Below are 21,879 nucleotides of genomic sequence, written 5' to 3'. Positions count from 1 at the left end.
CCATCTCCCTTTAACCCATTAAAAAAAAAATCAGAAATATATCTATCTCCTTCTTGAAACCATTCAAGGATTCAGACTCCACCGCGCTATGGAGCAGCGAGTTCCACAAATTCACCACCCTCTGCGAGAAGTAGTTCCTCCTCATCTCAATTTGAGGTCTACCGCCTCTCAATCTATACCTGTGACCTCTTCTTCTAGATTGCCCCATAAGAGGAAACATTTGGTCGACATTTACTTTATCAATCCCTTTTTAAATTTTATATTCCTCGATCAGATCCCCTCTCATCCTTCTGAATTCCAGCGTGTACAAGCCCAACTGTTTAATCTCTCCTCATACGTCAACCTTTTCATTCCCGGAATCAATCTGGCCATTAATGGCTCCAGACTGAGTGTTACTCAGCCTGACTGCCTGCTTCTGGCCTGCAGTTCTGTCTATGCCCAGGTGACCCTGGAGAAGGAGCACACAGTGTCTGCTGGTACCTTTAAGGTTGTCTATAACTGATGGACACAGGAAGGACCAGAGTGTCAAGTAGATAAAAAGGAAGACTGCTCTACCAATCTTTTTGGCTGGAAGACTCCTCTACCTTAAGAAGATTGTCTTAGAATTTGGTCATCATTGTCTGAGCCCCTTTAAAAAGGCCTTAATCATCCTCACTGATTAGCAAGAGTGTTGTATCAAGCTGCCTAATTGAACGTTGATCAGCCCAATTTGTTTGTTCATTCTATTCAGGTGCTGTGAGGGCCAAGAAACAGCTGATATAAATGCTGCTTTTGGTAGTAGTACCATTCTTCTATTTTTTTTAAGTTATTGTATTCTCTGAGTTACCATCACCATGGGTAAAGAGAAAATTCACATCAACATTGTGGTCATTGGCCATGTGGACTCTGGTAAATCTACCACCACCGGTCACTTGATCTACAAGTGTGGTGGCATTGACAAGAGGACTATTGAAAAATTTGAGAAAGAAGCTGCTGAGGTAAATGTGAATTTTGTTTTTAATTAAAGTTCTTCCACTCTGATATAGTTGTAGTAATTGTATTTCTTTCATCTAGCCTTGTCTTATTAAAGACTGATACTGAAAAAATTCTCTCCAGTTATAATGGTTAGTATGCTTGATTTGTGAATATGTTGGCGTCTCCTTTAAGCAGTTGGATTTGAAGTTTAATATTTTTATGGTCTGCTTTTTTTGTAAACAAAAAGACAAATTGTGAAATCCTGAAAATGCTTATTTTGGCATTAGTCTTTATCTATTTATGTCTACCTGCTTGGGCAATGGGCTGTTCATTCCATATGTGTAAATAATGAATATTGTGTGGAAACCTGAGATTTGAATTGTGGGTTTTAGTCACTAGTTTTGTTGATTTTATTATTGTCACATGTATTAGCATACAGTGAAAAGTATTCTTGTATGCTATACAGACAAAGCATACTCTTAGAGAAGGAGAGGGTGCAGAATGGAATGTTACAGTCATAGCGAGGGTGTAGAGAAAGATCACCTTAATGCAAGGTAGGTCCATTCAAAAGTCTGATGGCAGCAGGGAAGAAGCTGTTCTTGAGTCGGTTGGGATGTGACCTCAAGACTTTTGTATCTTCCCAACAGGAGAAGGTGGAAGAGAGAATGCGTGGGGTCCTTAATAATGCTGGCTGCTTCGCTAAGGAAATGTAGACAGTTTTTCATTATAAAGGAGTCACTTCAATTGCAGTTGGTTGTCCAGGGCTGTAATTGGAGTCCCCATAGTTTAATTCAGACTGACTCTAATCTTGGAGCATTTGAGCTGTTGAGAGAATACACTTTCCCCCTTCTCCTGACTTTTTTTAACCAAGATAATTCTACTCTCTCCCCTTGTGCTGGTCTTGACGACAAAATCTTCAAGTTACAGATTTAATGTTACTCACTTGCAAGTTGTCTTTTGCTAAATGTATTTATTAGTTGAAGGTCACTTTGGATGATCATCCCCTATAGTTCCACACCGTGCCCATCCTGTACATTCCCGTGCCAGAGTTAGTTCTGCATTGTCATCCTGCTCACCAAGTCAGATGTATGAAATTTTAATGACTATTCACTTAACAATGCAGCCAGAGTCTTTGATGAATATAGCTCATGGCAGGCCATGATTTCCTTTCCTATGTAGCTTGTATGCATGTGATCACAACTAAAATTGCCAAGTAATGTAACTATTAACACCCATACTTGGCTAAATCCTGTATTCCAGTACTGTTGAATACTAATCAATTGACTCATTTCAATTTCCCAAGGGTGCCCCTCAGCTTGGGTCTCCAGTGAATGAATCACCTCTTCCATAACATGGAGATGTCCGTGTTGGACTGGGGTGGGCACGGTAAGAAGTCTCTCAACACCAGGTTAAAGTCCAATAGGTTTATTTGGTATCACGAGCTTTCGGAGCGCTGCTGCTTCATCAGGTGAATGGCGAGATGAAGGAGCAGCGCTCAAAGCTCGATAACAAATAAACCTGGTGTTGAGACTTCTTTCATTTATAATGGACTTTGGGGGGGGAGAACCTGAAGTGCTACATGTAGTAGATGCAGAGAGGTCCAAGTGTTTTTCAGACTATTACTTGTGCCTTACAGATGGGAAAAGGCTCCTTCAAGTATGCCTGGGTGCTGGATAAACTGAAGGCCGAGAGGGAGCGTGGTATAACTATTGATATTTCCCTGTGGAAGTTTGAAACTACCAAATACTATATCACCATCATTGATGCACCTGGACATAGGGACTTCATAAAGAACATGATCACTGGGACCTCCCAGGTAAGCTTGCAGAAAACCATCAAATGTTTTGGTGTACAATGAGCTTTGGACTTTCTAAATATCCATGTTTGGGGGCAAAAAGCAAATTGTTCATTGCAATTATAAATTTTTGAACCTTTTAATCTAGTGACAAAAATCAGATGGCCACAACACGGTCACCCTTCCAAAGAACTTTGCTAATTTACAAGTCCCTTGTGTCGGTGATGCAGTATTCTAAATGTTCCCCACCCTCTTTTACAGCCTTCAACCCATTCATAATTGCTCTCATCTCTCCTAAAACCAGTTTTAAGTTTGAATTCTTTTCACAGTCTCTATCCTGCAACTGAACTAATTTATTATTGATGGCAAAAGGCATGGGAATAGTTTCATAGAATCCCTACAGTGCAGAAGGAGGCCATTTGGTCCATTGAGTCTGCACTGACCACAATCCCATGCATTTGCCCTAGCTAGTCCCCTTGACACTAGGGGGCAATTTCGCATGGCCAATCCACCTAACCTGCACATCTTTGGACAGTGGGAAGAAACTGGAGTACCCGGAGGAAATCCATACAGACACTGGGAGAATGTGCAAACTCCACACAGTGACCCAAGCCAGGAATCGAACCTGGGTTCCTGGTGTTGCAAGGCAGCAGTGCTTGCCACTGTGCCACCCCAAAAGATAGCATTTTTCCTTCCCTGAAGGAGATTAGCGAACCTGATGTGCTTTTATGATAACTGTCATTACTGAGACTAACTTTACATTCCAGATTCAGTAACTGAATTTAAATTCCACCATGCTGTGATTTGAACCCATGTCTCCAGAGCATTAGCCTGGGCTTCTGGATTACTTGTACAGTGACATTACCTTTTTTATGTTTTTCAGCATTGGGTTTGTGGGTTCTATAATACTATAAGCGGGCACTCCATGCTCCTTCCTGCAAAGGACAATTTGTATTCTTGACACTCTGATAGTTTGGCATTAGAAACCATAGAAACCCTACAGTGCAGAAGGAGGCCATTCGGCCCATCGAGTCTGCACCGACCACAATCCCACCCAGGCCCGACCCCCACATATTTACCTGCTAATCCCTCTAACCTACACAACTTAGGATTCTAAGGGGCAATTTTTAACCTGGCCAATCAACCTAACCTGCACATCTTTGGACTGTGGGAGGAAACCGGAGCACCCGGAGGAAACCCACGCAGACACGAGGAGAATGTGCAAACTCCACACAGACAGTGACCCGAGCCGGGAATCGAACCCGGGACCCTGGAGCTGTGAAGCAGCAGTGCTAACCACTGTGCTACCGTGCCGCCCCTTATCTTGGATAGCCCAAATGAATGTGAATCCTCCTTTGGTCCAGCACCACAATTCTGTCCAATGGCTAAGTGTTTTAATTATGATATCTAACAGCATTCCCATGTGTTGTCAGGCTGACTGTGCGGTGTTGATCGTGGCTGCTGGTGTTGGTGAATTTGAGGCTGGCATTTCAAAGAATGGACAGACCAGGGAGCATGCACTCTTGGCTTTCACCTTGGGGGTCAAACAGCTCATTGTTGGAGTCAACAAGATGGATTCCACAGAGCCCCACTTCAGCAACAAGAGATACGAAGAAATTGTGAAAGAAGTGAGTGCTTACATCAAGAAAATTGGCTACAATCCTGCGGGGGTGGCCTTTGTACCAATTTCTGGATGGCATGGGGACAACATGCTGGAACCCAGCAAAAAAGTAAGTGAAATTTTCACTTTTTTTGGCTCCAATTGGAAACAGTTGTGTGTGCATATATCTTAAAATTGAGGAGTAAACATCGGACTCTGCCTAATATTTACAATGTGGAGATGCTGGCGTTGGACTGGGGTAAGCACAGTAAGAAGTCTCTCAACACCAGGTTAAAGTCCAACAGGTTTATTTGGTAGCAAATACCATAAGCTTTCGGAGCACAGTGCTCTGAAAGCTTATGGTATTTGCTACCAAATAAACCTGTTGGACTTTAACCTGGTGTTGTGAGACTTCTTACTGTAATATTTACAAGCCCATGTTGATTTGTTCTGGGTATCTAACCTCTACATCCCATGCCTTTATCTAGCAGGATAGATCAACTGGCTGTACCTGCAAGGGTAGATGCCCTCTAAAATCAGCTTGCTGGGCAATAGAATTTCATAATGCTATGTTTTAAATGAACATGGTCTGATCTCTCCAGAAGACAATTGGAGCTAACTATCCTACAATTGTTACACTTCCATTTGGTGGTACTTGTCTTTCTGCAAATCTCCTGCTTTAAGTTGTTGCAAAATTAATAACTGGAATCCATCAGTTCTGCTGTCTGATCCTTTTCTTGCAATTCCAATAATCAATCCTAGGATTTAGCAACTTTTCAAAAACTGGATTGGAAGTTTTCAGTGAGGTGAGGCTGGTATCTTTTGTACCATGTCCTGGTGACTTAGACTTCATCTGAGCAGGACTAGTATGTGGGTGGCACATTGGTTATCACTGCTGCCTCACAGCACCAGGGTCCTAAGTTCAATTCTGGCCTTGAGTCACTGTCTGGAGTTTGCACAGTCCAAAAGACATGGGTTAGGTTGATTGGGCAGACTAAATTGACCCTAGTGTCGGGGATTAGCAGGGTGAATGTGAGATTATGGGAGTAGGGCCCAGGTGGGATTGTGGTTGGTACAGACTTGATGGGCCAAATGGCCTCTTGCACTGTAGGGATTCTATAAATGAGCTTAATGAAGACACTCTTGCAGCATTAAGCAAGGTTGGCATTTGCTTACTGACTGACCTGGGGGTAGGTTGGGATGTTAGTTGGTTTGATCCTCCTGCACCCTTGGTTAAAATAATTCAACCCCTTCAAGAATTACTCTTGTGGGATGTGGGTGTCACTACTTGACCAGCATTTATTGTCCATCCCTCGTCGCAGTACTTTGATCCAGTGACCGTGAAGCAATGGTGAATAGTGACTAGAACCGATGTGTATCTCTACGTTTGCTTTAACAATCCCTTTATAGGGTTCAAGTGCATTCTCATCAGAAATGTCAATAGACACTTTCCTGCATCTAAACCTTTCAAAACTTGGGTCTGTTAATTCCTCATGTCAGTCCATCTTCCTGAGGTGGATGTGCTGTGTATCTAATAACTATTGTTATTACAGATGCCTTGGTTCAAAGGTTGGAAAATGGACCGTAAGGAAGGCAATGCTATTGGTACCACCCTCTTGGAAGCTCTAGATGCTATCCTCCCCCCAACACGTCCCACAAACAAGCCCCTCCGCCTCCCCCTGCAAGATGTCTACAAGATTGGAGGTGAGTTCACACTTCTCATCTGTATATACAAGTCTACGTATTTCGAGAGTTAGAATTTGACTTTCTACCTCCATCTATTCAGGGATTGGTACTGTGCCAGTGGGCAGAGTAGAGACAGGAATTCTGAAGGCTGGCATGGTGGTGACCTTTGCTCCTGTTAACCTTTCCACTGAAGTGAAATCTGTCGAGATGCACCACGAGGCTCTAGTAGAAGCAGTGCCTGGGGACAATGTTGGGTTCAATGTCAAGAACGTATCAATAAAAGATATTCGACGTGGAAATGTGGCTGGAGACAGCAAGAATGATCCACCTCTGGAATCTGGAAGCTTCACAGCTCAGGTGAGCCAGCAGGCCATGATTTGGCCCCTCATCCTCCATGTTGGTAGTCAGCAACCAATTGTAGTACCTTGTAACATTAGTAGGAGAGCTGGAGTAGACCATATAGCCTGCTCTAGCTGACCATTGACTCCATTTTCCTGCTCACTCCCCATAATTCAAACCCAAAAATGGGGGCAGCACAGTGGTTAGCACTGCTGCCTCAGTGCCAGGAACATGGGTTCAGTTCCCCATTTGGGTCACGAGTCTGCACATTCTCCCCATGTCTGTGTGGGTTTCCTCCCACAGTCAAACATGTGCTGGTTACATGCATTGGCTATGCTAAATTTTTCCTGTGTACCTGAACAGGTGCTGGAGTGTGGTGCCCAGGGGATTTTCACTAACTACGCTAAAATTAAGTTCCGAGGCTGAAAATATGCACATTCCAAGGCATTGTCCAAATCTCTATGCCATCAGTATCTTGGTGGCAAGTAACTAAAACCTTGATGGCTAAGATCTTCTGTGCAAGTTGAAGTCCTCTGGCTTCAAGTAAACTAAATTAATATTCATCTCCCAATTTTGGCTTGCAAATTTTTTTATTTGTCAGAAGTAAGTCTTGCTTTAACACTGCAATGAAGTTACTGTGGAAAATCGCCTAGTCGCCACATTCCAGCACCTGTTCAGGTCAATGCACCTAACCAGCAGGTCTTTCAGGCTGGGAGGAAACGGGAACGCCCAGAGGAAACCCACGCAGACATGGAGAATGTGCAAACTCCACACAGATGCAAGCTGGGATTTGAACCCAGGTCCCTGGCACTGAAGCAGTAGTGCTTGCCACTGTACCACTGTGCCATTGTAACTTGGTACATGCACTGTATTGGCATTAATGCAAATCTTACTGTATCTAGTATGTACCAGAAATGGCTCAGTTGAATCTTGTGTACTAGCTTGGATTTCATCCCCCTTTATCTTAAAATAAACACGCATATAACAGATGTAAATACAAGGTGACCAGCTGTAGGAAGAATGTTCTGTGCTCTAATTGCTGACTCTGCTGTTGATTCCCAGGTGATCATTCTGAATCACCCAGGACAGATCAATGCTGGCTACTCGCCTGTACTAGATTGCCACACTGCACACATTGCCTGCAAATTCTCTGAACTGAAGCAGAAGATTGACCGTCGATCTGGTAAGAAACTGGAGGACAACCCAAAGAGTTTGAAATCAGGAGATGCTGGCATCATTGTGATGATTCCTGGGAAGCCTATGTGTGTGGAAACCTTCTCTACATATCCTCCACTTGGTGAGAATGACTTTTTTTTTCTTCACCCTCCAGTTTTGTATCTCCTCCTTCCATCCCATGAGTACAAATTAGCCAACTGGCAAGACTTGTACTCAGAACTTATTCATAGTGGTAAGAGCACAGAAGGAGGCCATTTGGCCCACTATCAGTGCTAGCCCTCCTGAAGGAGCAATTCACTTGGTGCCACTATGCAAATTTTTCATTTTCAGACATCACTCTCTCCTCCATCTCTTTGCTTGATCTCCAGATCCTAACCACCACTACATAACAATATTTTCCTCCTCCCATTTTGAATATCTACCTTTTTTGGTTCCTGATCCTTGATTTGGGATCTTTAAGATGGATGGGAATAGTGACTGCTTAGTTTCTGGAAACTGACTGAAACCAGTGATTGGCACTGCTGCCTCACAGTTCCAGGGACCCAGGCTCAACAATGACCATCTGTAGATTTTCTTCCACTGTCCCAAGATGTGCAGGTTAGGTGGATTGGCTGTGCTGAATTGCCCCTTGGGTTAGATGGATTTCACTCACCTGAAGAAGGGGCTTGGAGCTCCGAAAGCTTGTGTGGCTTTTGCTACCAAATAAACCTGTTGGACTTTAACCTGGTGTTGTTAAACTTCTTGCATTAGATGGATTAGCCATTGGTTACAGAGAAGGCCTGGGTAAGATGCATTCCCAAGTCAGTGTAGAAGAGGCCATTCAGCCCAATCGAGATTCTAATCTTAAAGTAGTAACTGGCTTTTGGTCTTGTGGCTTTTCATTTCTCTTGCAGAGGGGAAGGGGTAGGGAGAGAGAGATTCACTGATTTTTCAAGAAGGGGAATAGGGATAGCGCAGGTAATTACCGACTGGTGAGTCTAACCTCAGTGGTTGGTAAACTGATGGAGAAGATCCTGAGGGACAGGATATATGAGCATTGAGAGGTTTAGTATGCTCAAGAATACTCAGCATGGCTTTGTCAAGGGCAGATCGTGCCTTACGAGCCTGGTGGAGTTCTTCGAAAATGTGACTAAACACATTGACAAAGGGAAGGTGGTAGGTGTGGCTTATATGGATTTTAGCAAGGTGTTCAATAAGGTCCCCCATGCAAGGCTTCTAGAAAAAGTGAGGGCATGGGATCCAAGGGGCTGCTGCCCAGTGGATCCAGAACTGGCTTGCCCAAAGGAGGCAGAGTGTGGGAATAGATGGGTCTTTTTCTAATGGAGGTCGGTCACCAGTGGTGTGCCCCAGGGATCTGTTCTGGGACCCTTGCTGTTTGGCATTTTCATAAATGACCTGGATGAGGAAGTGGAGGGATGGGTTGGTAAGTTTGCCGACGACATGAAGGTTGGTGGGGTTGTGGATAGTCTGGAGGGATGTCAGAAGTTAGAGGGACATAGATAGGATGCAAGACTGGGCGGACAAGTGGCAGATTGACTTCAACCCAGATAAATGTGTCGTGGTCCATTTTGGTAGGTCAAATGGGATGAAGGACTACAATATAAAGGGAAAGACTCTTAGTACTGTGGAGGATCAGAAGGACCTTGGGGTCCAGGTCCATAGGACTCTAAAATCGGCCCCGCAGGTGGAGGAGGTGGCTAAGAAGGCGTATGGTGTGCTGGCCTTTATCAATCGAGGGATTGAGTTTAGGAGTCCGGGGATAATGATGCAGCTATATAAGACCCTCAGACCCCACTTGGAGTACTGTGCTCTGTTCTGGTCGCCTCATTACAGGAGGGATGTGGAAAAGATTGAAAGGGTGCAGAGGAGATTTACAAGGATGTTGCCTGGATTGAGTGGCATGCCTTATGAGGATAGGCTGAGGGAGCTCGGTCTTTTCTCCTTGGAGAGACGAAGGATGAGAGGAGACATAATAGAGGTGTATAAGATGTTGAGGCATAGATCGGGTGGACTCTCGGAGGCTTTTTCCCAGGGTGGAAATGTCTGCTACGAGAGGACATGGGTTTAAGATGCTGGGGGGTAGGTACAGGGGAGATGTTAGGGGTATGTTTTTTTTCAGAGGGTGGTGGGCCAGTGGAATCAGCTGCTGTTAGTGGTGGTGGAGGTGAACTCAATAGGGTCTTTTAAGAGACTCCTGGATGAGTACATGGAGTTTAATAGGATGGAGGGTTATAGGTAGGGAAGTGTTCAGCACAACTTGTGGGCCGAAGGGCCTGTTTGTGCTGTAGTTTTTCTATGTTCTATGAAACTTTATGTTGCAGGTCGTTTCGCAGTGCGGGACATGAGGCAGACGGTTGCAGTTGGTGTAATCAAGGCAGTAGATAAGAAAACAGCTGCAGCTGGTAAAGTGACCAAGTCAGCTTCAAAAGCCATGAAGAAATGAACCCAAATTGTAATCTGTTTGAAACTAGCTGTGCAATAAAGTCTCTAACCTCTATATACAATGTTTGGCCTGTATTTGTTGTTTGAATCTTGTCTCGAAATCTGGGGTGTTGGATTTCTCTTGGACCAACATTTCTCAATCGTCTTCCCTTAATCTGCTGACCTGTTGTGATTCCTTGTACTGGTTTGCAATTAATTAATTTAAGGCTTGCATTCATTCACCTTTTTAAATCCAGGTTCATTAATGGTAAAGGTGTACTTATACCTGTCCTGGAGTTTTGCTTCCTATGATTGTGCAGTTGGTTCTGCTATTATCTCTTGGCACTTTCCTTGAGTAAATGTTCCAGGTTTGGCTGTCCAGCAGCAACTGTTGGCTTTCTACCAATCAGCAGCACATGACTAAGTGCAGCAGCAGCTTTCAAATACTTTGCCACCTACTGAGGTGACTTTCTCCCTGGAATTCATTGGCACAGTGGTAGAAAATTTTAACCTGACAACATGTTTAATGAGGTCTGGTTTCTGCGTGTACAACAAATGTGCTTTCACCTGGTTGGGAAGCATGAAAGAACTGACTTGGGTCTTGTGGCATCTAATACATCAACTGAATTGTTTTGATCAGGTAAATTGATTCTGATGTAAAATTTTAGGAACAAGATGTTTTAAAAGTGGAATATGTGATGCTTTTTCTGAAATTCCTCTTAAACCATGACAAGAGGTCACACAACCCCAGGCTATAGTCCAACAGGTTTATTTGAAATTGCAAGCACTTGGAATACTGCTTCCTGATGAAGAAGTAGTGATCAAAGCTTGTGATTTCAAATAAACCTGTTGGACTATAACCTGGTGACATGAGATCAGACATGGGAGCAGAATTGGGCCACTCAGCCCATTTGAGTCTGCTCCACCATCCAATCATGACATTTTTCTCCATTCTCTTTTCACCCATTCTCTGGCCTTTTCACCATAACTCCTGATCCCCTTTATTGGTCAAGAACCTATCTATCTTTGTCTTAAACTGCACTCAATGACCTGGCTGCCACAGCCTTCTGCAGCAGAGTTCCACAGATTCACCACTCTGGGCTGAAGAAATTCCTCCTCGTCTGTTTTAAAGGATCATCCCTTTAGCCTGAGGTTGTGCTCTCCAGTTCTAGTTTTTCCTACTAGTGGAAACATCCTCTCCACATCCACTCTATCCAGGCCTCAATATCCGGTAAGTTTCAATAAGATTCCTTCCCCCTCATCCTTCTAAACTCCAAGTACAGACCCAGAGTCCTCAACCATTCCTCGTACAAGCTCTGCATTCCAGGGATCATTCTTGTGAACCTCGAGAGCCTTTCCAAGGTCAGCACATCCTTGGATATGGGGCCCAAAACTGCTCAATACTCCAAATGGGGTCTGACCAGAGCCTTATACAGCCTCAGAAGTACATCCCTGCTCTTGTATTCTAGCCCTCTTGACATGAATGCTAACATTGCATTTGCCTTCCTAACTGCTGACTGAACCTGCACATTAACCTTAAGAGAATCTTGAACAATGACTCCCAAGTCCCTTTTGTTTCTGATTTTCCTAAGCATTTTCCCATTTTCAAAAATAGTCTATGCCTCCATTCCTCCTTCCAAAATGCGTAACCTCTCTCTTTTCCACATTATTCCATCTGCCACTTTTTTGCCCACTCTCTCCTAACTTGTCCAAGTCCTTCTGCAACCCCCATGCTTCCTCAATACTATCTGTCCCTCTATCAGTATCATCTGCAAACTTGGCAACAGTTCCTTCCTCCAAATTGTTAATGTATATTGTGAAACGTTGTGGTCCCAGCACTGACCCCTGAGGCACACCACTAATCACCGGCTGCCATCCTGAAAAATACCCCTTTATCCCCACTCTCTGCCTTCTGCCAGTCAGCCAATCCTCTATCCATGCCAGGATCTTATCCTTGTCACCATGGGCTCTTAACTTATTTAACAGCGGCACCTTGTCAAAGGCCTTTTGGAAATCTAAAATCACGTCCACTGGTTCTCCTTTATCTAGCTTCCTTGCTACCTCCCCAAAGAACTCTAACAGATTTGTCAGACATGACTTCCCCTTGACGAAGCCATGCTGACTCAGTCCTATTTTATCATGTACTTCCAAGTACTCCACAGTACTTAACAACGGACTCCAATCTTGCCAATGACCAAAGTGGGGCTAACCGGCTTATAATTTTCCCATCTGCTGCCTGCCTCCCTCCTCGACCGCGGTGTTACATTAGCTACTTTCCAGTCCTCTGGGACCCTCTCTGCCTCCAGTGATTGCTGAAAGATCACCACCAATGCCTCCCTAATATCCTCCGCTTTCTTTTAGAACCCTGGGGTGCAGTCCAGGTGACTTATCCACCTTCAGACCATTCAGTTTCCCCAGAACCACCACCTTGGTGATGGCCACTACACTCTCTCCTGTGCCCCCAACTCTCGTGGAGCTCCAGCACCCCACTGGTGTTTTCCACCATGAAGATTGATGCAAAGTAACTATTCAGTTCCTCTGCCATTGCTTTGTTTCCTATTATTACTTCTCCCATCTCCTTTTCCAGGGGTCCAATGTCTATTTTTGCTTCATTTATACATTTGGGGGGAAAAAACTCTTCCTATCTTAAGCTTACACTCTTATTTCATCTTTCTGTCACCCACCCCCACGCCAACGTTTTGCTTTTTTTTTAGTTGTCCTCTGCTCACTTTTAAAGTCATGACACCACATCTTGTCCATCCCAGTCCAACAGTAGCATCCATTTTCCTTCCATACGTGAATAGAATGGGAATAGAGGGATATCATCCCCAGAAGGGTAGGGGGTTTTAGTTCAGTCGGGCAGCATAGTCGGTGCAGGCTTGGACAGTCAAAGAGCCTGTTCCTGTGGTGTAATTTTCTTTGTTCCGTGTCATGGCTGCTAACATTCAAAAGTGAGGCAAAGAATAGAGGACAAGTTGTAAAGCTTTCACTAGTTTATGGCAGAAATACAACAGTGCAATTTACATGAGGGTGTTTGCTTACATTAGATCTCTTGTAGACAAAGTGCTAGGTTCTGGTTCACATCGCTATTCGAACTCATGCGTATGAATTAGGAGCCAAGTTGGCTGCTTAACCCCTGAAGCTCTATCTGCTATTCAATAAGGTGATGTCTGATCTGATTGTTACCTCTCCACATCCCTCCCTACCCCCATAACCTTTCATTTCAGTTGCTTATCGACCTCTGACTTGAAGGCAGTGCAAGAAGGCCTTTGAATATTCTTAAGGAAGAGAGCTCCACAGCTTCTAAACCCTGAAGAAAAAATTCCTTTGCATCTGTCTTAAACCTTCGATTTGATTTATTATTGCACGTGTTAGCATACAGTGAAAAGTATTGTTTATTGCACGCTATGCAGATAAAGCATACCGTTCATAGAGAAGGAAAGGAGAGTGCAGGATGTAGTTAGTCATAGCTAGGGTGTAGAGAAAGATCAACTTAATGCAAGATAGGTCCATTCAAAAATCTGATGGCAGCAGGGAAGAAACTGTTCTTGAGTCGGTTGGTACGCGACCTCAGACTTTTGTACCTTTTTCCCAACGGCAAAAGGTGGAAGAGAATGTCTGGGGTGCTTGGGGTCCTTAATTATGCTGGCTGCTTTGCTGAGGCAGTGGGAAGTATTGGACAGTCAATGGATGGGAAGCTGGTTTGCATGATGGATTGGGCTACATTCATGACATTTTGTAGTTCTTTGTGATCTTGGGCAGAGCAGGAGCCTTACCAAGCTGTGATACAACCAGAAATAATGCTTTGTGGTGCATTTGTAAAAGTTGGTGAGAGTCGTAGCTGACATGCCAAATTTCCTTAGTCTTCTGAGAAAGTAGAGGCGTTGGTGGGCTTTCTTAACTATAGTGTCGGTGTGGGGGGACCAGAACAGGTTGTTGGTGATCTGGACACCTTAAAAACTTGAAGCTCTCGACCATTTCTACTTCTACCTAGAGGAAACATCCTCTCCCCTTCCACCCTGTCAAGATCTTCCTTCCAACTGCCTCACTCTCTCTCACTTTAGTAGATATAAGCGGCCGTGTCTAACCTTCCCAGTTCAGATATTAGTCTAGTTAAACCTTCTGAATGGCTTCTAATGCATTTGCATCTTTAAAGATACGAATACTATATACAACAGTGCCCTGTACGGACATAACCCCCCTCCCAGTAACATGAGCTGAATTGCCTAGTTCTTGAGCCTGTTCCACCATTAATACAATCATGGCTGATCTTGTCTCTACCTCAACTCTATTGTATACCTATTACCAATTAAAAATCTATCTCCTCAAATTTATGTTCCAACATGCTCTGGGATTCAAGATTCCCTGTCTTCTAATGACCACCTGTTCTAGATTGCCCCATGAGAGAGAACCTTATCAATCCCCTTAGCATTTTATATAGCTCTATATCTCTCCATAAAACAAACCCCTCATCAATCTAATGAACGGCCTCCAATGCAACTACATCCCCCCTCAAGGGGACCAAAACTATGTGTAATACTCCAGGTGTAGTCTCGCGAATGCCTTGTCTAGTTTGCAGCAATACTTCCCAACTTTATACTCCATTCCTTAGCAATAAATGCCAAAATTCTATTTGCCTTCCTTATTACCTGCATTCTAGTTTTCTGCGATTCATACACAAGGACACCCAGATCCCTCTGCAATGAAGATCTAAAGTTTCTCTCCATTTAGCCTCCTTATGTCCGCTTCACAATTTACTTTCCTACTTAACTTTGTCATCAACAAATCATTTATAAAAAGCAGTGGCCCCAGCACTCATTGCTCAGTACACCACTCATTACATCTTGGCAACCAGAAAAAGACTCATGTATGTCAATTATTCCCTGTTAGCTAGTCAATCTTTTATACCAGTATGTTACCCCCTATACCATGAACTTTCATTTTCCGCAATAGCCTTTGATATGGCACCTTATCAAATGCCTTCTGGAAATCTAAGTGCAGTACGTCCACTGGTTCCCTACCCACAGCACATGTTACTCCTTCAAAGAATTCCCATTCCAATAAATTGATTAAACATTGAGTTCCTATTCAAAAAACCATGTTGATGCTGCCTGATTGCCTTGAATATTTCTAAGTGCCCTATTATAACATGTTTATATTAGCTTCCAACATTTTCCTTCGGATAGATATTAGACTGACCGGTCTGTAGTTTCCTGCTCTTTGTCTCCCTTTTTTGAATAAAGGGAGTCACATTTGCTCTTTTCCAATCTAATGGAACTCTTGGCTTTCCAGCTGGCTTCTCCTGCCATGCGAGGCAGGAGGTTTAGGGTGGGATGAGAGGATAAACTTTTTTGCCCTGAGAGTGGTGACGGTCTGGAATGCGCTGCCTGGGAGAGTGGTAGAGGCGGGTTGCCTCATATCCTTTAAAAAGTACCTGGATGAACACTTGGCACATCATAACATTCAGGGCTATGGGCCAAGTGCTGGCAGATGGGATTAGGTGGGAGTTCAGGTGTTTCTAATGTGTCAATGCGGAGTCGATGGGCCGAAGGGAGTCTTCTGCACTTTATGATTCTATGGATGTTTCCATTGCAGAAGTGGAGATGGACAGGGAAGTGCTACTTGCTTTGAATAGACAAACTAGGGTGGACCAAATAGTCACTTTGAAGTATGTTGCTTTCCTAATTCCAGTTGGGGTACGATTGTGCTCTCCCACTAACATTTTACCATTTACCTTGCATATATTTCGAAACCACATTACATAAAAAAGCTTGGCTTATTCTTCAGATTTCATGGAGGCTGTGATTCTGAGCCACTCAGTAAGTTTCCAATCCAGTAGTGGGAATGGCTTCAGCATTCTTGTAGCAGGAGAGGGGGTGGGGAGGGAGGGGGGATTATACTTGTTGGACAGAGGGTGAAAAGAAACACCTACTGCAGGAATGTAGATAATGGATGGAATATGCTGTCATGGCTTTTTATCTGCTATCCATCAAATGTGGTGAATTTTTAAAGTTCTTTCACGGGACATGGGTGTCACTAGTTGGGCCAGCGTTTATTGCCCACACCTAATTGCCCTTGAACTGTGACTTCCACGGCCATTTCAGAGGGCATTAAAAATGTTTTAAAGTTTTTTTTAAAATTAGTGTCACAAGCAGACTTACATTAACACTGCAATGAAGTTACTGTGCAAATCCCCTAATTGCCACACTCCTGCGCCTGTTCGGGTACAAAGAACAAAGAAAATTACAGCACAGGAACAGGCCCTTCGGCCTTCCAAGCTTGCACCAACCATGCTGCCCGACTTAACTAAAACCCCCTACTTTTCCGGGGACCATATCCCTCTATTCCCATCCTATTCATGTATTTGTCAAGACGCCCCTTAAAAGTCACTACCGTATCCACTTCCACTACCTCCCCCAGCAACGAGTTCCAGGCACTCACTACTGTGTGTATATAAAAAAAAAATCTGCCTCGTACATCTCCTTTAAACCTTGCCCCTCACACCTTAAACCTGTGCCCCCTAGTAATTGACTCTTCCACCCTGGGAAAAAGCTTCTGACTATCCACTCTGTCCATGCCTCTCATAATCTTGTAGACTTCTATCAGGTCGTCCCTCAACCTCCATCATTCCAGTGAGAACAAACCAAGTTTCTCCAACCTCTCCTCATAGCTAATGCCCTCCATACCAGGCAACATCCTGGCAACTGAAGGAGAATTTAGCATAGCCAATGTACCTAACTAGCACATCTCTTGGACTGTGGGAGGAAACTGGAGCATTCCAAAGTCAAGCACATTATTGTGGGTTTGGAGTCAGCAGGTCAGACCAAGTAAGAACAGCAAATTTCCTTTATTCAAAGGCACTTCTGAGCTAGAGGGGTTTTTAATATGACAATCAACAATGGTCTCATGGTCACCATTTTCATTCCAGATTTTGATTGAATTCAAATTTCACCACCTGCTGTGGTGGGATTCAAACCCATTACCCCGGGTCTCTGGGCCAATGACAATACCACTATCCCACCATCCACCCTTGTGAATGGTGACTCGGGGAAAAGATTCCTATAACTCAAATCACCTTTCTTTTGGAGGAATGGAGTAAGAAAATTGGGGGTGGTGTTAACACCATTACATTCTCCTTACTGTGGAGAGGATCCTTGCTACAGGTACTGGCTTTGCTCCAATGGCTTGGACAGAACCCCAGAGTGCAGTCTGGCAGCATCTTAAACTACCCGGGGCAAGCTAATATCAGCAAGTGTGCCATGAAGCTTGGACGCCATGTGGAATTAATTTGCTGCAGTTAAAAATTCTTTCCCTATATTTAAATTCAACCTGAAGTGAAATCGTGCATGAGTTTCAACAGGAACTTGTTGGAGAATTTAAGGTCTGAATGTCATCTGGTGTTTCCTGAAAGTTGGGATGGTTTACTTTTAAAAAGTCAAAAGGGAATTTCTTGCAGGGTGGTGGAACTCTGTCAATTTTATGGAATGATAATTAGACCCTGATTCAGTGAATGCAACCAGCAAAATAATGCAACCTTAACTGTCACCTTTAAGTGGTAATCCCTTTGAGAGCTTCAGGTTGCTCCCACTATTCTGCGTTTCTCTGCCTGTTTGCCCCAAGTCAGTTTTCTCTTTATCTCCCAAGTTGCAGTGGCCTACTTAATGTAATTCCCATCTAAATCCCCCTGTGTAATTTAGCATCTCCATTTTGGATTTTGTTACACAGACTGCAGTTTGTTGGCCTTAGTTTGCTGTCTCTGAAACTAGTACTGTGACGAGCTCTTAGCAACGAATCTAAAATTATGTACACCCATTCATAACGGTTCCCCTGCCACCGGCGTTGGCATGTATTCCTTGAAGGTGAATCGGAGCTCACCTCTCAAAGGACAACAGTTAATCATAGCAGTCAACTATCTTTGGAATTTTAATTAAAATGCTGATTAGTTCTCGCATTGCTGACTTGAGAGAATGAGTTGCAGCTTTTCCCTTAAGGATTGAGGAAAATGATCAACTGCAGAGATTTTGTAATTTGGGAGGGGTATTTTTTTATTCATTCGCGGGACATGTGTGTCGCTGGCTGGCCAGCATTTATTGCCCAGCCCCAGTTGAGAGTCAACCACATTGCTGTGGCTCTGGAGTCACATGTGGCCATGATGTGGAGATGCTGGCGTTGGACTGGGGTAAGCACAGTAAGAAGTCTCACAACACCAGGTTAAAATCCAACAGATTTATTTGGTAGCACAAGCTTTCGGAGTGTCACTCCTTCTTCAGGTGAGTGAGGAGCTGTGTTCATAAACAGGGCATATATAGACACTTATAGCCAGTCACTTGTAGGCCAGGCCATGTAAGGACAGCAGATTTCATTCCCGAAAGGACATGAGTAAACCAGATGGGTTTTTCCGACAATCGACAATGGTTTCATGGTCATCAGTTGATTTTTAATTCCAGACGTTTTTATTGAATTCAAATTCCACCATCTGTCATGCCAGGATTTGAACCCGGGTCCCCAGAATATTAGCTGAGTTTCTTGGATTAATAGTCTAGCAATAATACCACTAGGCCATCACCTCCCCTGTTGATGCCAGATTTGATAGACAGGGTAGATGCAAGAAGGATGTTCCCAATGGTTGGGGTGTCCAGAACCAGGGGTCACAGTCTGAGGATACAGGATAGACTGTTTGTTTAGGACAGAGATGAGGAGAAATTTCTTCATCCAGACAGTGGTAAGCCTATGGAATTCTCTATCACAGGAAGTAGTTGAGGTCAAAACATTATATGTTTTCAAGAGGCAGTTAAATTTAGCTCTTGGGGCAAAGGGGATCAAAGGATACGGGGGGAAGAGAGGATCAGGCTATTGAATTGGATGACCAGCCATGATCATAATAAATGGTGGAGCGGGCTTTCCGCTGGCCAGTTGGATGAATGCAATTTGCAGTGTGAAATAATGTCAGTCTAAAATCTGATTGTTAAAGAGTAGTGTACACAAAGCAGTCCTCAGTTCACAAGAGACCTTGAGGTGAGCGCAACAAAACCTTTCTGGTGGTGACACAGTGGCACTGTCACTGGACCAGGAATCCAGAGACCCAGTGTAATGCTCGGTGGACCTGGGTTTGAATCCCACCACGGCAGATGATGAAATTTGAATTCAATAAAATATCTGAAATTAAAAGTCTAAATGGTTGTTGTAAAATCCCACCTGTTCACTGATGCCCTTTAGGAAAGGAAACCTGTCGTTCTTACCTTGTCTGGCCTACATGTGACTCTAGACCCCACAGCAATGACTCTTAAGTGCCTTCTTAAATGGTCTAGCAATCCACTCAGTTCAAAGGCAAATAGCTGATTGTTGCAAATACTTCAGCCTTATCTCTACACTGATGCGCTCGACTTCCCCATCATTGAGGATAGGGATATTTGTGAAGCCTCCTACTTCAGTGAGTTGTTTAATTGTCCACCACCATTCATGGCTAGATGTGGCAGAAGTGCAGATCTTAAATCTGTTCCATTAGTTGTGGAATCACTTAGCTCTGTCTATCACTTGCTGCTTATACTGTTTGGCATGCAAGTAGTCCTGTGTTGTAGCTTCACCAGGTTGACACCTCATGTTTAGGTATGCCTGGTGCTACTCCTGGCATGTACTCCTGCACTCTTCATTGAGCCAGTGTTGACCCCTGGCTTGGTGGAAATGCCTAGTCATGAGTTTACGGATTATAGTTAAGTACAATTCTGCTGCTGCTGATGGCCCACAGCACCTCATGGTTGCCCAGTCTTGAGTTGCAAGATCTGTTCAAAATCTACCCCATTTAGCACGGTGATAGTGCCACACAACACAATGGAGGGTATTCTCAATGTGAAGATGGGAGTTTATCTCCCGAAGTGATGGCCTAGTGGTATTATCGCTACACTATTAATCCAGAAGCTCAGCTAATGTTCTGGGGATCTGGGTTCAAATCCCGTCATGGCAGATGGTGGAATTTGAATTCAATAAAAAATATCTGGAATTAAAAATCTACTGATGACCATGAAAACATTGTCGATTGTCAGAAAAACCCATCTGGGTCACTAATGTCCTTTACGGGGGGAAATCTGCTGTCCTTACCCGGTCTGGCTTACATGTGACTCCAGACCCACAGCAATGTGGTTGACTCTCAACTGCCCTCGGGCAACCAGGGATGGGCAATAAATGCTGGCCAGTCAGCGACGCCCATATCCCATGAATGAATAAAAAAAGATGCTGTCGCAGACAGATGTATCTGCGGCAGGCTGGTTGCTGAGGATGAGGCGAAGTACATTTTTCCCTCATGTTGGTTCCCTCACCATCTGTCGCCGTCCAAGTCTAGAAATTATGCCCTTTAGGACCCTGCCAGCTCACTTTGTGGTGGTTCTATTGAGCCACCCTTGGTGATGGACATTTAAGTGCCCCACCCAGAGTATATTCTGCGCCCTTGTCACCCTCACTGCATCCTCCAAGAGATGTTCAACATAAGGAAGGAGATACATCAAAGCAGCACAAACAGTGATACTTTACCAGATCATTGTCATGGGAAGACATGATGTTGCACCACGGAGTGTTAGGGTTGGGATCCCTGTAATCTTGTTTTATAACCTGTCTTGCAACAAGAAAACACCAATGGAGTGGTTAAGGCAGAAGTCTGAGAATTGCTTCATTATCTCTGGGCCTTAGGGATTGGTGCTTGACAAGAGGAAATGCATTTTGAAAAGAAGACCATACAAGTTTCAGCACAGGTTCAGTTCCTGAAGTCATAGTCAAGACGTGATGGAAAATTTATATATATATTTATAAAGTCAATTTTCTCCCCCGTGCTTTTCAAAATGAACAGTTGTGAGCAGATAAAGCTCTCCAGCTGGTCACCTGGTGCCTTGAAGCAGTTTCAAAGTAACAATGGCCATGGGGATGGTGACACAAAAACAGAAAATGCTGGAAAATCTCAGCAGCTCTGACAGCATCTGTGGAGAGAGAATAGAGCCAACATTTCGAGTCCAGATGACCCTTCGTCAGAGCTTTGTTTCAGATTCCAGCATCCGCAGTATTTTGCATTTATCATGGGGATGGTGAGTCTGCTCCAGGCCGCTTTGAACAAAGGCAAGCCTTTACAGGTCTTAATCTCCCATTGTGCTACTAATGGCTGAAGCTTTAGCAGTCCGAATGTAAAGGTTTCAACAAGGGAGCTTCAGTTTACCAAGCCAGAACCATTGTCTCCTCGAACAAAGCAATCCCGACTCCAATTAAACACTTAGATTCCAGCCTTGGAAATATACATCCTGTGTCCAACAGGAGAAGGTATGTCACATGACCTTCCCCAAGCTGCATTGTCATATTGTTCAGTGGCACTGAATTCAAGCGGTTAAGTTTGACCTCCAAAGTGAACAGAACTCCAGGCAACAGCCTGTGCTGAATACTATCAAGCCAGTAGCAGCAGAAAGAACTCTAACCCGCATCCAACCTGCCAACTGCTGGGACCTCAGAACTCATGCCTCCTGACTGACTCACTCACTCTACGTGCCCTTCTCCCATCGTGGAAGTCTCATTCCGGAAAGACAAATTATTCTATAATCAGCCAACCTCCCTTCAGAAGGAACATTCTAATTGACCTCTGATTCTGGACTCCAGACACATGTGAAACCCGTACTTGCATTTTATTGCGGTCATGCCCTGAATCCTCTTCCTTTTTCCTTCTCCCCCATTTATTGTGTGAGTGTAAAAGGGGTGGATGTTGTGAAACCCCACTCTCATGTTTAGAACATAGAACATAGAACAGTACAGCACAGAACAGGCCTTTCGGCCCACGATATTGTGTCGAGCTTTATCTGAAACCACTGTGCGTGTGCGTGCGTGTGCGTCAATCCACCTTACCTCAAGTTCGAAAGCAAGTTATTTATAGAAGATTAGA

General features: G+C 44.0%; 1 protein-coding gene across 1 annotated transcript in view; it reads left to right on the top strand.

Annotated features, from left to right (window-relative positions):
- LOC144491674 (elongation factor 1-alpha, oocyte form-like) overlaps positions 1-9,993 on the top strand; it is a 28,315-nt gene extending 18,322 nt beyond the window's left edge. Inside the window, exons 2-8 of the mRNA XM_078209842.1 lie at positions 806-977; positions 2,591-2,770; positions 4,183-4,479; positions 5,903-6,053; positions 6,136-6,392; positions 7,437-7,671; positions 9,872-9,993. Of these exons, the coding sequence (XP_078065968.1) occupies positions 834-977; positions 2,591-2,770; positions 4,183-4,479; positions 5,903-6,053; positions 6,136-6,392; positions 7,437-7,671; positions 9,872-9,993 (1,386 nt within the window). The 5' untranslated portion in view covers positions 806-833. The remainder of the gene's footprint in view (positions 1-805; positions 978-2,590; positions 2,771-4,182; positions 4,480-5,902; positions 6,054-6,135; positions 6,393-7,436; positions 7,672-9,871) is intronic.
- Positions 9,994-21,879: the final 11,886 nt, after the last annotated feature.

Source organism: Mustelus asterias, chromosome 3, assembly GCF_964213995.1.
Source record: "Mustelus asterias chromosome 3, sMusAst1.hap1.1, whole genome shotgun sequence".
NCBI classification, from domain to species: Eukaryota; Metazoa; Chordata; class Chondrichthyes; order Carcharhiniformes; family Triakidae; genus Mustelus; species Mustelus asterias.
The sequence above is the reverse complement of the archived record's forward strand: the minus strand, read 5'-3'. Positions and strand labels throughout refer to the sequence as shown.